Source organism: Pyricularia grisea (genome assembly GCF_004355905.1).
Source record: "Pyricularia grisea strain NI907 chromosome Unknown Pyricularia_grisea_NI907_Scaffold_4, whole genome shotgun sequence".
Lineage (NCBI taxonomy): Eukaryota > Fungi > Ascomycota > Sordariomycetes > Magnaporthales > Pyriculariaceae > Pyricularia > Pyricularia grisea.
The window spans coordinates 3,372,471-3,391,821 of NW_022156718.1; the positions used below are offsets into that span (position 1 = coordinate 3,372,471).

Below are 19,351 nucleotides of genomic sequence, written 5' to 3' on the forward strand. Positions count from 1 at the left end.
CTCCAGCCTCTTTGTGATCCGTCCATAGAGATGGGCCGCCCGCATTCTGATTAAACCTTTCTCCTCGACGCGCAAAAGATCCGCCCGCCATATTGTGGAAACTACCTACAACCGTGAGGCCCTGTTTGCATGCTGTAATGTAATGGATCAGCTTGTGTCTCTTGTCTGTGTAACATAGGTACTTCTGATTCTTTTCTTCAGCCCTTGTTTTACGAACTTTTTTTTTTTTTGGCCAAACTTGTTATTGCCACCTCGCATTTCCTGCACGTCAAACGTTAGCAGTCGCCATTTTCCCCATCGCGCGTCAGAAACCGGTCATCTTGCAAAGTTACCTTACCTATAACGTCTAGACTGAATTTTGCTCGGCAACAATTTGCTTCAACAGGCGACGGGTAACAGATACTACGAGATACTTGCTCGCAAACGACCCGTCGATGAAGCGATGATTGATTGACCACCTGCGGACTCGAATTTGACTTTCGCGCATCATGGAACGCAAAAGGAAGCTTCCCGCGAGGGCTGCTGCGCGCGTCGAGCAAGTGTCCAAGAAGCGAACAGCAACTCCCCCAGACAATCGCTCTGCAACACCAGTTCCAACTCCTCCGACCACAGTCGCCGAAGAGTCTCCGATACCGGTTCCGGCGGTGCCGCCCTTGCCAAAGTCCATTCAGTCAGGGAAACCTTTGCCAACGGTCGCCGAACCGCAGCCCGACGACCTCTCGAACAAAGAGTACCAAACTATACAGGAGAGGTTTGTTGCAGCCAACTTCTCAATTTTGAATGGGCCGACGTTATAGAAGCTATGCAACTGACATTTGGGTATTGTTGCAGTGGTGTCCTGGGAGAGTCACTCCATCGTTCGCGTCAAAAATGGATCAACGAGGGCATATTCGAAAAATACTGGACCAAGCCCATAAAGCGAAAGGGCGCCGTCATAGAGGAACCGAATAATCCACCAAAAGACAGCATGTCGAGAATTGGAACTGTTACCATTTTCGCCGAGCCTCACGTATTCGATGCTACCATGTTTGCGGTCAAAGACCCCAAGCCACCCGCTCCACTCCCGCCGACTCGCCCAGTAATCCAGTATGGCCCCCCTAACGGTACCATGCCGCCGCCAGCTTCCGGGCCAGGTACAACACCTTCGACTCCTGTGATCAAGTCGGCCGATAGTCCGGCTACGGCCACCGCCAGTATGGACACGCCACAGGCGAAGACAGAAGGACAACATCGGGACTCTTCAATACCTGCAACGAAGACGAACGCCGAGCCCGCTCACTCGCAAGCTCCGATTATAGGACCAACCGATAGTCAGTCTAATGGGCAACCACCAGAGTCCAAACACCGACCGGCACCCCCTCCACAAGCACAACCAACCCCTCCCCTTCCCGTTGCTGCTGCTCCCGTACCTCTTTCCCAACCATCAGCCATGCATCCGTCTTTTCCAAGCCGGCCTCCTCCGCCACCGGCAACATCCGGCTCTGCAGCTGGCACTCCGGCACCGCACACTCCACGACCCGCTACAGCCCAACCTGCGGGCGCCGACCCGATTATTGTTATGCTGGCTGAGAAGGCCACGGAGGATGCTCACCTTCGCGAATTGATGAAGCGTGTTGCGCAAGGTCTGGCACCCAAGGACGAGCTGGACAGATTTCAAGCCATCATAGACAAGATCACCTTGGAGGCGAGGCGGAAAGGCATAGTAGCGGCGTCGTCTGCCGACAGTCTAACTATTGACGGGAAGACGGTACGGTACTTTGCGGATGAGGTTCGGACCATTCTAGACATTGTCTTGACGACAAACCCGCGCCAGACTTCAGCCGACCTCAGGCCACCAGCAAAGAGCGATCCGCTAGTCGTAGAGCTGGTGAAAGCGGCCCTGGATGAGCCAAAAACTCGGGATTTGGTTCGGAGGATTGCCGAGAATCGACCTTACTTTGCTGACGCAACGGATCTCAAGTTGTTGTTGGACAAGCTCAAGCAAAGCCTTGTCAAGGCGGCAGAAGAGCGGAAAGCTGCAGGAGCTGCCACCCCGTCGCAATCAAAGGCCAAGGCTCCCACTAACGGCCATGGAGCTTCCAACCAAACAGCAACGCCGCCCGCGCCGCAACAAGCACTGAGGTCGAAAGGGCCCCCGCCTGCGCCCAAACCCGATATATCAGCTGTGGTATTGGAATTTGCGAACGGGACGGGTGACAGATATCTCTTTCCCAAGTTCAGTATCCTGGAATCAGTCCAGGGGCCTACGGGGCCGCAGATACTTGCGTCCTTTTTACTTGTCCGGAAAGGGAGCACTTCAGAGTACGGCGGTGATCCCAACCTCGATTACTACCAACCAATCACCATCAGAATACAAGCTTCTTCACCCAAGTTGCTTGATAATCTGACTCGGGTCGTTGCGCCTAGAGACGAGGTCAAAAGGTACATGGATGATATCATGGACAACATGACGCGCGCTGAATATGTGCTGCTGGCGATGCGCCTCCCCCGACCAGAAAAGGAGGACAAGGACGGTGCCGAAAAAGACGGGATCTCAGGGGCGGCAAATGGGGCAACTGGGCCGGAAGTCATTGGCCAAGTGCCGGCGCAAGACGGTCCTCTATGGACAGCAAAGGCAACCGCGAAAACAGCTGCATCGCACAAGTTGGACAAGAAGGTCGCTGGCGAGGACGAAGAGTATCAGAAATTTATCGCGTCAGTCACTCCAATGGAGGTAGACCAAAACTAGCTTTCAGCAAGGGGGTATTGTCGGGTTTGTACGAGCACTGGTTGTTGGTCTATAGCGCCATCGTATCGCTTCATCTGTATTGGCTCGAGCGTCACACTGTCATCTATCGAAATTGGGGAGCCTGGGCGCGTGGTGTTTTTATATGGACTTAGGCAACAAATGCCAAAAATGCTTGTGGGGGTTTTTTTCAGTGTTTTTTAAGGCAATTTTAATCATTATCAGAATCCATTGGCAGTGGCTCTTAAGATGGATGCTTTGCGCAAGTTGAGTTTTGGTGTTTTTGGCGGCCATATATTAAAGTCGACAAGCTCCGCCTCATTGGATGGTTATGAACTAACTGATCATCTTTCATCTACCTACCGTCTGTCAAGTCACCAAAGGCGTTTTATGCATACTGCGCTTGTATTATCGCAATCGTACAATTGTTTATAACCGCAAGTGCAAAAGCGAAAAGGGGCAGGCATATCATGCTTGGTACTGAAAGACAAGAGCCTGCCTAAGCCAGAGTGAGAGTGGCATAAAGATGGATTCTAGGCTAGACGATTTACATAAATAGCCCCACCTACTACCCGTCCTGCCAAGTCCTTGACGTAAATCCCGAATGAACCGCTGAGCTGACGTCCAATTAAGTGGTTCCGCATCTGCATCTATCTACCTGCCAATGTAACTTCCCCCAAAGTTGCCTGACTTTCCAACAAACCAACATAACATAAAGTCTCCAAAAACATTCAAAATTCACTGCGTGATCCGAATCGCACACGAGTTTTCTTGTTGGAGTTGCTCAGAATGGCCTCGAGGTTGGCTAAAATCAGACGACCTTGAGCTGTCACTAGGCGGTCGTTGAAACAATCAAATCAACTCGTCAGACTTATTCAACGAATCAATCTTTCCATCTACAACCTACACGCGGCCAAGGTGAGGTACCTTGTTGAATCAGCCAGATTCCCACCCAAAATGGGACAGGACCACTCTGTCGAGGCGAGGCCACCTCCAACTCATGAAGAGGCTGTGCGGCACCTTGTAAGTTGCATCGATTATACCGAGAGAGAGCAAATTATGCTTTCCATGTCATACCTACAGACTGGGCAAAAGAACATCACTCGATAAATTAACTGTAACAAATCCAGGCCGGCAAATTCGCCAATAAATGCTACACGCCATTGGAGATCTATTCGCTCAAGGACAATTTCAAAAGCCTGGCCGACACTGTCCAGGATGTAAAGTACCTCAAGGAGGACACGGTTGCCCGGTTCCTCGAGATCCCCGACGCGCTTCGCGTCACTCCAGTGCTGTTCCAGGCCGTGTCCTATCTGGCAGCCTTTCCCTTCTTGCGTGACGCCCCCGCAGTTCTCGGTCTCGATCAGCTCATCATCGCCATCACCATCCTGACGGGCCGTTGGAAGCGAGTGCTCAAAAGCCCTGCGGACAGGACTAGGTTGCTGTTTAAGAGCCTAGCTGTCTATGACCGCAAGTTGTCTCGTGCGACAATAACGCCTGTTACGAGCCCCACAGTAGCCGAAGCCAAGGGTGCACCGGCCGGCTTCGCGGTGGATGAGGCTGGTGACGATGACGATGTCGAGGACGACGGGGATGATGATCTCGTCTTGGCGGCGTTCGAGTCCCTGGACTGCGTGGATGCATTCCGTCACGGAGACGCACCGCCCAAGATCAAGGGAGCCATGATCCCGGCCGATAATTTTGTTCGGCTGATCATGCTGCTTCTCTTGGTGGCGCCGCTCGATCCACAGGAGAGGTTGTCGCAGTACTCGGAACGGCTCGTTGGTCCCGAGCTCGAGGATCTACATGCTACGGCCGAGTGCGTGCTCAAGGCGTTTTTGGATGTTGAGGAGGTTCCCGGGCTTACCTGGTCTCGGTTCCGTAAGATCCTACCGGCGTGCTGCCCATTCATGTTTGACGCTGGGTTCAACGCCCTCTTTAGCCACTTTCTCTTCTCGAAAAATCTCGACTTTACCAAGCGCAAGACGACGGGCTCGGAAGAGGACGGCGGAGAGCAACCCAAGCCGCCACAGAAGGCCGCTCCGGTGCAGTCAACGCTCCCACAACCGTTGCTGCCCCAAGCCGGCTCGATCCTCAACGCCAACCTTCTCTCGCAGCTTTCTTTCTTCATCCCTGGGGACTCGATATTCCGCTGCCTGCGATTGCTGTACTCGGGCGACGAGGACGGATTCTCCATGGGCAGTTTCGAGAGCAAGGTCTTCAACTGGCGTGCTCCGACACTCCTCCTCGTCCGAGGTCGGAGGTTGGACGACCAACCAGACGGCACTCGCGAGTCCGCTTTTGCCGCCTCGATCCCGCCGCGCAGGTTCCCCAACGGTAGCAGCGGCGGCAGCACTGAAAACAAGGATGAGACCCTCACTTTTGGCGCTTTTATCGCCCAGCCCTGGCGACACACTCACCGGGAGTGCTTCGGCGACGAAAGCAGCGTCCTCTTCCAACTGGGGCCGGTGCACGACGTGTTCCGGGCCAGCACGTTGAACCGGGACTACGCAGGCTTCGTCAAGCCAACCGGCAGTGGCAGCAGCAACCACCACGGCGGCATCACATTCGGATGTCCGGCACCGTCACCCTCCAAGGCGTCGTCGGCGGCCGGCGCACTCGTGGCGCTCGGCAGCGTGTCGCTGTTCCTGGACTCGAGCTTCGAGTTTGGCGTCTTTACGCACGACCACACGTCGCGCGGCGGCGCGTACGCCGGCTCCGCGTCGCGGCCTCGAAACTTTCAGGAGCGCTTCGCCGTCGATTGCCTCGAGGTCTGGGGCTGCGGCGGCGACGAAGAGTCCAAGCGCCAGGCGGAACGCTGGGCCTGGGAGGCTAGGGAGGCCGAGGCTAGGAGGAAGATCAACCTCGGCACCGGAGACCTCGAGGCCGACCGGGCGCTGCTGGAGATGGCTGGGTTGGTCGGACAGAATAGAAGCGGCGGTAGTATGATTTGATCTAGTGGTGGATGGAGGGAGGCGCGAGGGTGGGGACTTGTGGAAGTGGGATTGTGTTGACTATGATATATATAGCTTTGTCTTGTTGTGTTTTTACGGGGTGTTTCACAGGTTTTGATATGTACCCTAAGCATGTGTACACTTTTAATGCAGTCAAGAGGACTAGGTAGTCGATACGTACATACCGGTGTCATTTGTACAGTTTCGGATATTATCACTCTGTGTCTACGATTGGGCACGGTCTACCCCAAGTCTACGAGCACTTTTCATTCTTGTCGCGTTATCACATCCCACAGATTGATAGGCATTGTTCTTTTTCGCAGGTGTATGAAGCTCGTGAAAATATTAAGGTGCCTTTGTACACCGAGTGATAATATCAGCGATCCAGACATCCAGTCTCGTCAAGACGCTCCAAACCTGACGATCCTACCTCCCTACCGAATATTGCTTGGCAAGTCTGTCCCCACGCAGGTCCTTCGCAGTCGTCTGCGTGCTTGGTCATATACTCAAATGTAAGTCATCTGTAGAGCCTTTGGTATCCACCTTGAGTACTTTCTAGCAGCTGTAACCAACTAGCCATCAGCCAGTTGGACAGCTGCCTATTCATGATTCTTTTTCTTTTTCCTTTTACTCAACGAGATGACATTATCTTTCTTTTCCGATACTGATTTCCGAACATCACCGGGATAACTCGTCAGGCTCTCTCGTGTAATGTCAAGAAGTCTATGGGTGTAGGCAGTTACGATGTGGTTACCTGGACATTTGACTCTACGCCTCTGGAGGCATGATCATGTGGACTGGAACGAAACTGGGAAAAAGAAGTCTGACGTGGTTTTGAGGGCGAGTGATTAAGCATATAAGCGTTGGTTTTATCCAGCATGGCTGGGTTTTTTAATCCTCCATTGTGTTATATTAGTATATATATATATGTGTGTGTGTGTGTGTGTGTGTGTGTGTGTGTGTGCACGAGATTACCTACATCGCCAGACGCTGGTGTATGGCAAGGCAGATAGTGTGGCCTTTGGTCTATGTTGATACGGCTCGTAGGGGAAATGTGACCAGTTAGTTCACAAGACTGTATCTTGGCCTGTTGGTCATCAGTGTGTTGGCAATAAGACAGGGGTAGTGGTCTTAGGAGTGCTTGTGTGCATTGTTTGGTGGTACATGAACTCATCCTGTAGGAGTACAAAGAACGATTTCCAACCCGGGGACTTTTACGATTCTCCAACTAAAAATGAACCAAACATCCCATGAAGTCCGGTCAGACGCGTCTAAGGTCATTGTGCCCCAACTAACCTCGTGACATTTCCAAATTTATTCCTTTTTACCAAAGATTTCGGGCGTTGAGTAATGTGACTGGAGGACACAAGGCACAGCTTTCTTTCCGCCACACTCTAGTATAATGGGAGGGGCAAAGGATATGGGAAACGAGTTTTGGTCTTGATTTAATAATTCAACAACTTGTGGTCTGTATGGCAACTAGCAGGAAAAACAGCACACGAATCAACTTTGTTTGCATTTTCTCCCCTTTGTGTATATGAGGAGTTCCTGTAACAATTTGGTGTTTTTAGCAGAAACTTGTAAGCGGCTTTGTGTTCCTTCTCGTATGCCTAAGGGAAACAGGGTAGGTATGGTAACAGTGATTTAATTCGCTTGACTGCCTGTTTAGGCAACTACACGCATCTACTCGTATGATACTGTACGGTACTTGTCAATATACTTCCGCTCCAACCCAGAACCCACACCCCAAAAGATGCCGAAATCCGGCACCAAGAAAGATCCGAACAGGCGCTCCGTTGAATAGATTACTAGTTTTCGGGCATCGTCCCGCCAGTCTGTGGTTTAGGTACCGCGGCGCGTGCGGCTGTGCAAAGAAAAAAGGTCTCGAGACGTGGTACAAGAACGACAACAAACCGGGTCCTCTATCCGCGACAGCAATCTATAATTTCTGGGGTCCGCTCAGCCACAAAGCACCAATTCTCGGTGTAAAATACCGAACTCTGCTCGGTTCCTTTTGCTTTTGTTTTTTGACGACAATGATATCATACCAAGAGTCAGCCCTAGATGAAAAGGCGCGTGACGGTACTCTTAGTGTGTATTTTTAACCCCCCAGGATTTTATAACAACCTCTGTCCTTTTTTCTTGTTCTTTTCTTCTGTTGTGCTCTGTTTCACCGTCCCCGCCAACCGAGGTCTGGATAACTCCGGCCGCAAGCCACATTAAAGGTCAGACTTCCCCAAAAAGGCATGTCTCCCATCTGTTGGGTCAAAGTATCATTCCTGTGCCTCACGAGTAAAAAAAAAACAAGAATAAAAAAAATGTGCTTTTTCGGGTGGTTCACCATACACGGCTTACCATACCAAAACCGACGACGCCATGCGCCTCTCCCACGCAGAAGTCATACGTACACCTTTTACCTCACCATGTGATGCGTAGATTTAGGCATCGTCGTTGCTTGGGCCGTACACACGCCCCTCAGCTCCCCGGTCGGTGACTTTAGAAGTTTGAGCCAGTGACAACATTGATCGTACCTAAATCGATCCAGCTGCCCTCGCAGGTGCCTCGGAACCCCATCATAGACCTCGAGAGCTGTGTCGTAAACATGGGCGCGGTCCATACCCGGAGCCATACCCGGCTTCCTGTCGATCATTTTATTTTTCATGGTTACCAATCTGGGAAAACAGAGCGATCTTACAAAAAAAAGAGAAGAAAGACGTGTCCATGGGGTTTGACATGAGGGGACTACATCGCCATGTCTGGAACATGAATCCAGGCTAGAAATACTCCCAGTTGGAAACGTTGATCCAATTTCGGCATATGGAATCCCGAGCGGATGCCTGAAGGGTCTCTAATGCGGCGTGGAGCATTGCGACAAAGTCCTTCCTGGTGATCAACAAAAGTTGCACAGCAAACACCTCGATAATTGCTCTGGTAGGACAACTTGGGGGTTCCCCCTCCAGGAATGAAACCACCACAAATCTGTGTGATCTGTCAATGTCTTGCGACGAGAGGCAGCACAGAGAGAAAGGAAAACCCCCGTGAAAATACGCGTAGTACACCCTCACGAGACAAATGCCATTTTTTCTTTCCTTTTTCTTGTTCCCATATTTACGCCACATTCGGCGCCTCTTCCCCGCAGAAAAATGTAAAAAACCGCATATGAATTTATTGAGCGGCGAGGTATATTAGGATTCATGGTCTCTATGGGGGCCCAGATACTATAAGGGGGCCCGGATACTATAGACGGGCAGGGAAAATGCAAGATGTACTCCATAGACGCAAGAAGCCAGACTCGTCAGGCGACACTGTGAGTGACATTCGGTGACCTCTAAACGCCAAAGCACCTGAGGGCCTAGAACGGGCAGTTTGAGGCTCGCTCCATTTACGCGGGGAGGGGGACTTACCTTTGCTACCCTGGAAAAAAACCATAGGAAATAAGAACCACGCTCTCAACTTTCTCTATCTCTCTCTCTCCCAAAACTTAGGCTTCTGCCACCTGCAAGAATACCCTCGTCAAGGCACCCTAGGGCTGTGGCATGTGTCCGTGACATGCACATTAAAAGCCCGGGCGCGGGGAGGAGGGGCAGGAGTTCCTCCTTGTTTCGAATCCGGAGGACGAGGATTCCGAAGCACACTCCACCCCTTCTTTTCCAAGCGGGTAGAAATGGGTACTGAAGAAGATTCCAAAACATCAGACGAAAGAAAGAAAACCCAAAGAACACTACTGCAGCCTGGAAGCAACTCTCCGGCTAGGGAAATAAACATACAGCTTATTATTATCTTTTGCATTTGAAAAATATTACTATTTACTGTATAATGGGTCCGTTCGTTATAGTCGAGGTAAAATACTGCCCCCCATCATCCCAGCTGATGATCATGCAAGCCATGACTCCCGACTGGTCCGATACTTGTTGGTAGCAAAGTTTACAACAGAAAAGAAGGGTCATCGGCCTGAGGATCTCATGGTAAATAAAGAGAAAGCTGAACATTGATTGAAATTTCCCAGCTCCTTGTTTCTGATTGTTTGTGAAATGGCCGATCAATGATTGGGACTTGGGCGTGAATGACCGGCGAGAACGACAAATTGCCTAACTTGTCAGAGAACAATGTCGTTGGATTTACCGCTTCTAGAACTTGCGCTATAATCACCTTTAGTCTAGACCAATTTAATGACCAAATTCGACGTCATGGAACGAGTGCGGCTTCTAGATGTCTAATGCCAAGGAGTCAAGGTCATGTTTGTTTTTATTGTTAATTGCACGCTTTGATTAGACGAAAGGGACGAGCCGAAAATGCCCTACTAAAACTGCATCATGTAAAAAGTAGGTGATAACAAAACATAGACCTTTTTTTTTTTTTTTTGCCTTTGTTTTCTCTTTAAGCAAGCAGGCGCACAGCAAACTTGAGACGTTAGAGCGCGCGACTCATCCAACGGGAGACCCCTTAAAAGGTTACCTTAATCTAGTGCCGACCTTGGAGCCGCAAATACAAACCTTGGATCGCACGCGCACACCGAGGAGGGGCCGATCGGAGACAACTTTGTTGAAAGGGTACAAAAAAAAATGGATTGTATGTAACACATAGGTTAACAACACTTCAGTTCCAGGACCGAATTAAACTATGGTACTGACCGGTGCGATGGCCGAGCGTCGCCCCGGGGGGTTTGTGGGGTTCTGTGCCCACGATTCTTTTCTGATTTTGTTTTTTTTTCTTTTTCATCCTCGTCTGGTGTTTGTCTCGAGCCATGCCATGGAGATGTCCATGTTTCATAATTCTGTGACCGAACCAGGACCTCAACAGTGCACAACGACGGATAAGGTACCTGTGGTTTGGGTTACCTAATTCTGAAGTGATGTTCAATACTGTATACTGTATTCAGGTTAGACTAAAGCATCACTCTTGATTTGTGGTTGGGTTATACAAGTATTAGACGGGTGGCCATGTTCAGCCTCGAGATCAGGTCGTTCTGTAAATAGCGAACGCTGAGAATCCTTCCACGGGTCCGGTGACCGTTGACCGACAAATTCACACGCCCGAGGGTTGGAACCCGGGAAATAGTTCCACACAGTACAATCCCAACCGGTATACCGAACAAAGCGCCGCATGGTCAGATATTCCATCAAGTTATTATCCTTCGCCGGCTTCTGGATCGAGTTTAAAAAGTTTAGAATCCAAACTACCGCGCCCGAGCTTGGACGGATTGACGGCAGCAGAGCGGAGCTAGGGGTCGCCGTAGCTAACCAAATTTGGTATAGCCCGATACCCTTAGCAGTTCGGGGTTGAAGGGTCCCATCAACACATCACGGCCTTAACGGGCGATTTTGACCTGACATATGTGCAGTTAAACTCGGCGTCACTAAATTCTGGGCTGCGTCATCGAAGCCCAACCGATTCATTCCATCATAAACCTCCATGCTATTATCAAGAACCTTGCAGTCATGTCAACACCCCCCCTCGAATTATTCAGGGTCCAACGTCTTTTCTGATAAGACTTGAAGTCTCCATACTTGCATTCCTTCTTTCACCATGGTTCGCCGAATATTCAGGTGGTGATATCAGATTGTGGCAATTTTTTGACCTGCCTTGGATTGAGTTAAAACTCAAAGCTAAAAAAAAACCGGACACCAGGTGCCAAGGCCACTGACACAAAAATGGGTGATGGCTGCAGCATGACGACAGCCTGCAGCTGGCAGCTAACATCCCAAAAGAGTAACTCACTCAGCTCCCTACACACACCAAAAGCTTTTGATGTTGGCTGGGAAATTGCAAAATCACCTGTATGCACACCTTTGGTGCTTACCGTCAGCTGCACACTGTTGTGTACAACGACCCACGGTGGATGAAAAGTATCTCTCAGAAAAAAAGAAAGAAAAAAGGATTCCACAACAAAAATGTCACCTAATTCGGTGTCGGCAATTCCACAGCAGTTTGGTGACATGATGATGCCAATCCTAGATAACGTAGCTATCTGACGACATATCGTGCCGTTGTCCGTAACTTCCCGCTTTAAAGCCACTTGCACTGTCTGTACATGACACAGATCACAAGCTCAAGCTCATAACTATCGCCGTCGTATCGTCTCGGAGAGATTCCTACAGTAGCGTCTCATCGTATTGAATGTCTGACTGTATTGCAACTGCTCTTGCGCCAGATCAAACGATATTCAATGCCGCCAAACCGTTGCTATTATAATAGCATTGATATGCTCGCGTGCATCTTAGGGGTGAGGCTTTATGCCGTTGCTTCCTCGTGGATATACGTGGCCTATCACGGCTGCCCTTTTGTTCTTTCTTTCTTAGGTATTCTATGCATGCGGACCACCCCGGCCGGCAGATGAGCAGGAGTAATGGTTCCTGCTTGGTATTGAATGAGGACGAAAGGCATAATAACCGTGCAGCCTTTCGGACATAACGATTAACTCCTTACACACGTCTGTCTGGTGTGTAGAGCGGCACAGGCGAGAACGAAGAGGCTACATACAGGCTTGTTGGATCAAACGACCCTCTACCGCAGACGGCCTAGTTCACTTAGTGAGACGACAAGGTGCAAAATATTAACGAATTAAACCACCAAATCACGATCATTAACGCCCGTCGTGTTTTTTTTCTCATTGGGGTGTTTCTACTGTCTTGTATCGTTTCACCAAGCCCGCTCAGTAAAAATCCACAGCCCCGGGGATACAGAACCCGAGGCTGGGCTTTTTTTTTTTTTTTTTTTTTTTTTTCCAGCCGCGCTGTCAAAATAATTTCCGCGTGTTCCAGACGGCTGAACTGGACCGTTGGGCCGGGGGAATTTTTTATGTCGTTCTCTCTTCTTCATCGTGTGTCATCAGACGAACAGCAATGATGACTGGCCCTCCCCTTCTTCCCCCATTGGTTTCAAGGAGCTGAACCCAAGGATTAACCCCCCTCCCCGATGCGGCCTCCGAGTGTTTTGGAGACGCAGAAATACACACCCCGACGTGCTGACGAAACCATCACATCAAATCGAAGAGCTATCATTTTTTTTTTATTTGCTTTTGAATTCATGTCTTCCTACCGGTCCCTGTGTCACAGTCACCTTATTCCAGACCTCGGTGACGACACGTCATTTGACAGTCCTGCTGGTCATGGTGGATGGGAAGTTTATTAAAATCAAAAGAAAATAATAACGACAATAAAGTTGATCCTAATATCCCACCCAGAGAAAAGAAACCCGCCGCTGTGGCGTAGAGCTTTCCCCGACTGGGCGCGTTACTGGTAGTAATAACCCATTTAAGAAATCGCCTTACGAGAAAACAAAAATGCTAGGCCTGTGCTGCACACAGGGCAGAAGTGCGTGGCGGCCGTTCCAAGGGACAATTAGGAACATAGGAAAATTCTTAGGACAAGAAACAATCAAGTACACTAGGTAGAACTAGGCGTAGGGAGAAAAAAAAAACATGCAAGCCACCATTTTTGCATAGGGTTACAATCAACGCAAAAGCTCGAATAGTCAGGCGACCAGTTCTTGCAGCCACACCAAAAACCTCAACACCACATAATTCAGGGGTGGAACAGCTTTCTCATCTCTGGAACGATCAATCAGAGTCAAGGTGTGATGGGGTTTGCCTGATGGACAGGAGAGTTGCATGCATTTGCGGTGAGTTGACCACCAATGAGCACATCGCTTTGGCTCTTGGGTTTAGGTAGGTAGGTTCCCATCCATTTTCTTCTTTGAGAGCCGACAGGATGCCTTGCACGGCAGACACGCTACGTGCATCAAGTTGTTGCATCTATCTTATCTTTTTTTGTTATTCAAGGGGTCCGGGTGGGATTGGAGGGGCCCTCCCAAAAGAAAAAGAAAAATAAGGAAAAAGAATTTTGCGTGCAGTGGTATCGAAAAGTTGATCACACCTATGCATGATGGATTTTATCCAATAGCTTTCTAGATGTGCACTTGGCTGGCCCTTGCTAAGGCATTTACTGTCTCTAATGGTTTCTGCAGGGCGGCTCAAACTGAGGGGGGACAAGACAAGCAAAGAAAGCCTACTTAGCTTCAACTTAACAAACCGCCCTTCCATTCCCCACGATTGAATATATCGTATCCCTTTGAATAATATCGCCGACTCGTAAAGGGAAATATTTTAAGACAGAGCTCTTGAATCATTTCAATTCCCAATGAGCTTCCCTACAAACCCCAAACGTCGTTGAACCACAAAATGTGTCGTCATTTGTATCCCTTTGCTCCGCTTCCTTCCCCCAGAAGAAGCAAAAATAGGAATGCTTTCAATCGAGAACCGAACCCCGCGCCTCCCAAACCAAACAGAAAAGACTGAAAGCTGTCAATTCCGCAGTCTACGTGGGACCCCGGTGGCGATCAACCCAGTGGTTGGTTGTTGTTCGTGACCCAAAAAAAAGTCTTTTGTCTCTGATTTTTTGTTTGTTTTTGCATTAACTACAAAGTTGTAAATAGCATAAGCTTCGAGTCAGAAAGCCCAGCCAAGTTGTTTTGCCCTTCACAGCCCCCCCTTCTCGCCTCCTCGGCCCAGATTCCCGTTCGATTTGGTCCACGGCTGTTCGGTTTAGAGACAACAAGCTTTAGAGGGTTTTTTTTTTGTTTCATTCATGCTATGGAGAAAAAGAGAGGAAGTGCAAAAAGTGGTTGTTTCTGAATTATTTGGTGATCGATATAGATTGACCCCGATAGTTTTCCGTGGGCGACCGGGGTTGGTAGAGAGCTATCCCCATAGCTTCCATGATTGTGCTTTTGCACGGCCACATCGAGAAAGCGCCTAGGCTAGTACATCGCTAACTTTTTTATTCGCCTCATGAAGGGATCCGAAGTGGATGAAAAGTTTACCACATACTATAATAAGGTACCTTAGGTAGGTATACATGGGGTTATTCTTGGTCTTGCCACGGAAAGACGAACCGTTACGGCTATGTTATCCGGTTCACAGTAAAAAGAAGAATCAAACAAACTAGGTACCTTTGTACAGTAAAGAAAATCGCGACTTTTTTTGTTGTTGAAGGATTTCAGGTGGCATGCACCGCCTGGTCGCTGGTAGTCGTCGACGCCAGTAAGCTCCAAAAACTCGTTCGCGCTGACATGTAAAACCGCGACCACAAATGTGCAAGCCGATTAACGAATGCTGACTGGTCGTCGCCGACTCTTTTTTTCAGCCCTTACCGGAATGCATTTTTTCCCGGCTTCAGTCCTGTCTCGTGGAAACCGGTTTACTGTTTGCCTCCTGCAGGGCAGAAGGGAGCAAAGATAGTGGATCTTGTAGTCAGATACACATGCCGACCACGGCGTTTCCCTCCCAAGTTATCAGCCCATTCGATAAACGGATTTTTTTTTTTTTTTTTTTTTACTGCCCATCCCTCATTTTTCTTGCCTGCAAATTCCGAGACTTACTAGTACTCCTTGGACAGGTGGATTGATGAGTTGATAGGATGTCACATTCATTGCCTACAAACTTGCTAGACGCCGATCGACCAATAGCAGCGCAGAGATGATCGGTTGGCGCTGGAATTCGTGACGCGACGCTGGACAAGGCTGCCGCAGGGACAAAGGTGTGCTAACCAATAGAGACCCTTTACCAGCAAGGGGCGGAATACTCTGATCAATGTCACATTTCTTTGCAGTTACAAAGTATATTGGCATGGTCGATTTTCGACTATACCAGCTGACAAAGTAGGAGAATTGGCCGAGGCTGTGATGTCAATTAATTATCTCGTCCTCTTCCGCGGTGGCGTACCACATCGTCTCTTGTTCAGCCACCGTTCGGAGAAAGTTTTTTTTATTTTTTTTTTTATCGACGAGGTCGGTGGTGGATCACGATGATCGCAAATGGTGGTGAGAATAGTTGTAAGGACTGCCTGGCCGAAGCGTACTAAAACGCCAGCCAAGTCATCAATTCAAACTGTCTGGAACCAGTCACAGTCAGCAGTAGTGGGCTAGAGATCATCAAGATACAAGGCACGAACCATGCAAACATTGACCACTAAGTTGAAAATGTGGCTGGACGATTGATCGATTAATCGATTTTCAATTGCTTGCTTCTTTTTTTCTTTCTGGCCGCCGCCGTTTTGCTCAACCATCGCGCCCCGACCGGCCTTTGATGGATTTTGATCAAGAATCGATCATCCAAGAAATTGTGGGACCCCAATGCTGAATCGCTGGCCAAAATAAGATGTTCGTGCCGTAAGTACTACTTTTATAATGGAGAATCAATCAATTGATTGAAGCGCCCCATCGCGGTCATGATGCTAGTCCAGATAGGTTTTTTTCTTCAATGCAATGCACCACTTTGTAACACGTGGTGACTTGTGGAGATCTCAACAGAAAGAAACAAAAACCAGATAATCGTAGTCCTTGACGATTGTTTGATTGCCATTGTAATAATAATAGTGCAGCTGAGTAGGTAGTTTATTTTAGTCCGAGAGTCGGCGTTCATTCATGCTTTCCCTCAGATACTCGGCGCTTGTAATTGCAATCGAGTGTATACTTGTTACTTGCTACTACACTAAAGCTCGCCGTCATGTTGGTTCCTGAACGGCGTGCTCCTACATAGAAATTAAGCTGGGTGGTCAACACAGTTCGATTTACGTCGTCATATGCACGGAGTACTTTCACCTGCCGATAGCAAAAGCGTTCGCCGGTACCTCAACGTGGGTCGATATGCTTGCCCCCACCCCACCTCGTGCGTTGGAGATGGTGTGGCTTCGTTTTGGACTGACCCTTACCGAACAAGGGGAGGGGTCTTGCTGGATACTGAAGAGGCCAGGGTGCTAGGGTGTGGGTCCATGGGCCCGGGGCGTGATGCTTTGCAGAACAGGGTACACCCCTTTACCTGTTCTCTCAAAGGTGCAAGCCCCCCTGCTACCTTTCTTCGCCAGGCTTTGAACCGTTCTGTTTTAAGAGTCTACAATGCCCTCCATGTTTCTTGTCGAATCCGAATATTCATATCTTCAAGGACTCTCTTCAAGAGACAAACAACCAACAGACAAACATAAACCATAAATCTAGACCAGACGAGTTCGAGACAGACGTTATTCTACGACGTCTCTTCCCCGACCCCCCGAGAAAAGAATTTACAGGTGTCTCACCCTCGAAACCACTTTTTTGACTCGGCCCGCCTCCCTGAAGAACGAGACCTCGACCGCCTCGTCTAAACATCGCCGTGTAGGAGGCTGTACCGGAGGTCCAATAAGTCTCTGGTTGTCTTTAACTTTTGCAGTGGCTAAGGGATTTCCAGCATTCCTGCCACAATAGCATCGAGACAACATACCATAAACGGGATATAGAAGCAGGACATCTCCCCCGCCATTTTCCACCTGCAGCACAAATGTCATCCACAATGGCGTCTACACAACAACAGCAACAACAACAACCACATTGTCGTCAGGATTCATACGACGAAGAGATCTACACAGAGTTCCGTCAACCAGTAGCTGGAACCCAGAGCATTGCAAAAGGTGCCATCATGGAATCACCAAGGAAGCTCGACTCGGCTCTTTCTTCACCACCCCCACCGCCCTTGCCCCTCAAGAACGCCCTCAGGTCCGGTTCAAGTTCAAGGTCTACCTCTAGGTCATCCTCGACTAGGACTCTCGACTCCACAGGACTGAGCATTGGCGGTGCAAAGGAGGTTACGGTTCAGGGTGCCGCTGGCGCTACGAAGCAGGCTACACCAACACCGCACGATGTATACCTATCGTCAGAGGAGGACGCGTCGTCCTCGGCAGACGACTTTTCCGACTATGAGTGGGAGAGCGGCAGTGAGTTCGAGTATGCAGACGACGCTCAGATCGCAGAGGCCTCTAGCAGCAGCGGCATGAGCAGCCCATCCGCTGGCCCCCGCCGCCGCAGCCACGAGATCACCGCCCGTGTTGTCTCAGTCATATACGTTGGGAAGCCGGCCATAGTAAACCTAACTACACCTACGAAGCGTTCGAGCCCGTCCCCGACTCGATCAACGATGAACGCCAGCCCCACACCTAGCAACACTTCAGCAGCACCTACACAATCCTCTCTTTCTTCATCCCGCCGCCGAAGCGTTAGCGCTGCTACCTCCTTTGCCCGCCGCCTCTCTATCTCATCTACCGCATCCTTCAGCCCGGGGGCAACACCACCAAACGCGACACCAGTCAAGGCCAAGAATGTCATTGCATCCGTATTTACTAGGAAGGGACAGCAACCACTCTTCCTAAACACAGATCCTTTCGCCAACAACAGCTCCGTCTCCGTCGCCACACCACGCCGAACCTCATCCAGGTCCGTATCGAGCGGCTCACCTGCCGTCGTGGACGAGGCATACTCCATCAGGACGCCCAAGACCCCCACTGAGAAGATCAAGGACTTCTCCCTTCGCGGCGGCGCCCTGCTGAAAAAGCGCTCGCGCTCCATCATGAACGCCGCCCACAGCCTGCGCGACAGCTACAACGGCGCTGGAGTCGGCCCTCTCCCCGAAGAGAGCGGTGGCAGCAGCAGGGATACCAGCAGGGCTAGTACTCCGGCCATCACTCCTCACGACCGCGCCCAGTCTTCCATGGATTACTTTTCCAGCCCGGTGGCATCATCGACAGCCAGGGCTCTTCCTGTCCGGGCGCAGACAGATATGGCTCTCGGTGCACCCATCTCGCCTACTGAGATGAAGGGCAAGCGGTTCACGGCTTTGAACGCACGGAGGCGAAGCTTCAAATCTGCGGGCAGGCCATGAGCTCCTTGGAGCTAGCGACTCGTATCTCAAACAAAGTCTTACTATATATTAACTTATACCCCAACTATATCTCCTATCTCTACAGTACTACATGGATGTGGTCTAACATAACACCATGATTTTCTTTTGTCTTTTTTGGGTTACACTACAGCATTGTGTATTTTTCTTTCTTGGGTCATTATAAGGATGTGTTCATATGGGGGACACGGACAGGAAACCATCATTGGTTGGGAAATTTGGGGAACCAAACTCGGCGCCATGTTTTCTGGGACGGGGACTAATTTAGGCGTCAATTTCTAAGAGGCGTCCAATCGACTCCTCAAGGCTGCCAAACGGATAACAAGACTAAAAACACCGGAAGGGTTGGTGTTTATTTTGGAAAACGGAACCACTTTTTTTCTTTTCTTTTTTCTTTTGTTACAATTCTTCACGAAGAATCATGATACCACATACAAAAACGGACAGGACACACAGAATAGAATGAACCTGATCTTTCTTCTACTTCAAAAGATAATCTCATCATGCATTCAGTGAGAAGGTTTTTCTTTCCTAAAGAGGCAACATATTGCGGATTATACCTAGACTTTGTCATGTTTGTCCTTTTACTGCGGTCACTTTTTTGCAAGTAATTTCACGATATTCATCACACCTATGGCGATCTGTCGACCGAATCGCCTTGGGAAGAGAAATAGGGCTTTTCCCTCCTTCTCCTATGGTAAAGTAGAAAGAATGCCCACCGATTGGGTTTGGCTTGGACCTCTGCCGCTGATCATGATCTTGGTTTATCGAGGAGCGACTGACCGCCTGTGCCAAGGTCAATTGTGCAGCTGTGGTGGGGGCCCACTGACAATGCTGCAGCACTCGCGCAAGGGTGGATGTCCCCTTTTTTTTCTGGTTTAACCTTTTTTTTTTTTTTTTTTTTGGCAGTCAGCCGTTATTAATTTACCTCTTTTTTTTATGATGAAGCAGCAGAATATTTGAGCACAG

General features: G+C 49.5%; 3 protein-coding genes across 3 annotated transcripts; all 3 read left to right on the forward strand.

The window, feature by feature from the left end:
* The first annotated feature begins 94 nt into the window (after nucleotides 1-94).
* PgNI_07705 (uncharacterized protein) lies at nucleotides 95-2,908 on the forward strand. Its single transcript, XM_031127715.1, has 2 exons — nucleotides 95-751; nucleotides 832-2,908. The coding sequence occupies exons 1-2, from the start codon at nucleotides 489-491 to the stop codon at nucleotides 2,726-2,728; spliced, it is 2,160 nt and encodes a 719-aa protein (XP_030980522.1). The 5' UTR covers nucleotides 95-488; the 3' UTR covers nucleotides 2,729-2,908.
* Nucleotides 2,909-3,427: 519 nt separating this feature from the next.
* On the forward strand, nucleotides 3,428-5,689 carry PgNI_07706 (uncharacterized protein). Its single transcript, XM_031127716.1, has 2 exons — nucleotides 3,428-3,748; nucleotides 3,856-5,689. The coding sequence occupies exons 1-2, from the start codon at nucleotides 3,683-3,685 to the stop codon at nucleotides 5,677-5,679; spliced, it is 1,890 nt and encodes a 629-aa protein (XP_030981353.1). The 5' UTR covers nucleotides 3,428-3,682; the 3' UTR covers nucleotides 5,680-5,689.
* Nucleotides 5,690-17,002: 11,313 nt separating this feature from the next.
* Nucleotides 17,003-18,364, forward strand: PgNI_07707 (uncharacterized protein; the record flags this gene model as incomplete). Its single annotated transcript, XM_031127717.1, has 1 exon — nucleotides 17,003-18,364. The coding sequence occupies one exon, from the start codon at nucleotides 17,003-17,005 to the stop codon at nucleotides 18,362-18,364; it is 1,362 nt and encodes a 453-aa protein (XP_030981352.1).
* Nucleotides 18,365-19,351: the final 987 nt, after the last annotated feature.

What these genes read in the sequence shown, in the direction of transcription:
- PgNI_07705 (XM_031127715.1), top strand. Translation starts at nt 489, where the DNA reads ATGGAACGCAAAAGGAAGCTTCCCGCGAGGGCTGCTGCGCGCGTCGAG. An exon ending in TACCAAACTATACAGGAGAG is followed by an intron (nt 752 to 831) that starts GTTTGTTGCAGC and finishes GTATTGTTGCAG; the next exon opens with TGGTGTCCTGGGAGAGTCAC.
- PgNI_07706 (XM_031127716.1), top strand. Translation starts at nt 3,683, where the DNA reads ATGGGACAGGACCACTCTGTCGAGGCGAGGCCACCTCCAACTCATGAA. An exon ending in AAGAGGCTGTGCGGCACCTT is followed by an intron (nt 3,749 to 3,855) that starts GTAAGTTGCATC and finishes TAACAAATCCAG; the next exon opens with GCCGGCAAATTCGCCAATAA.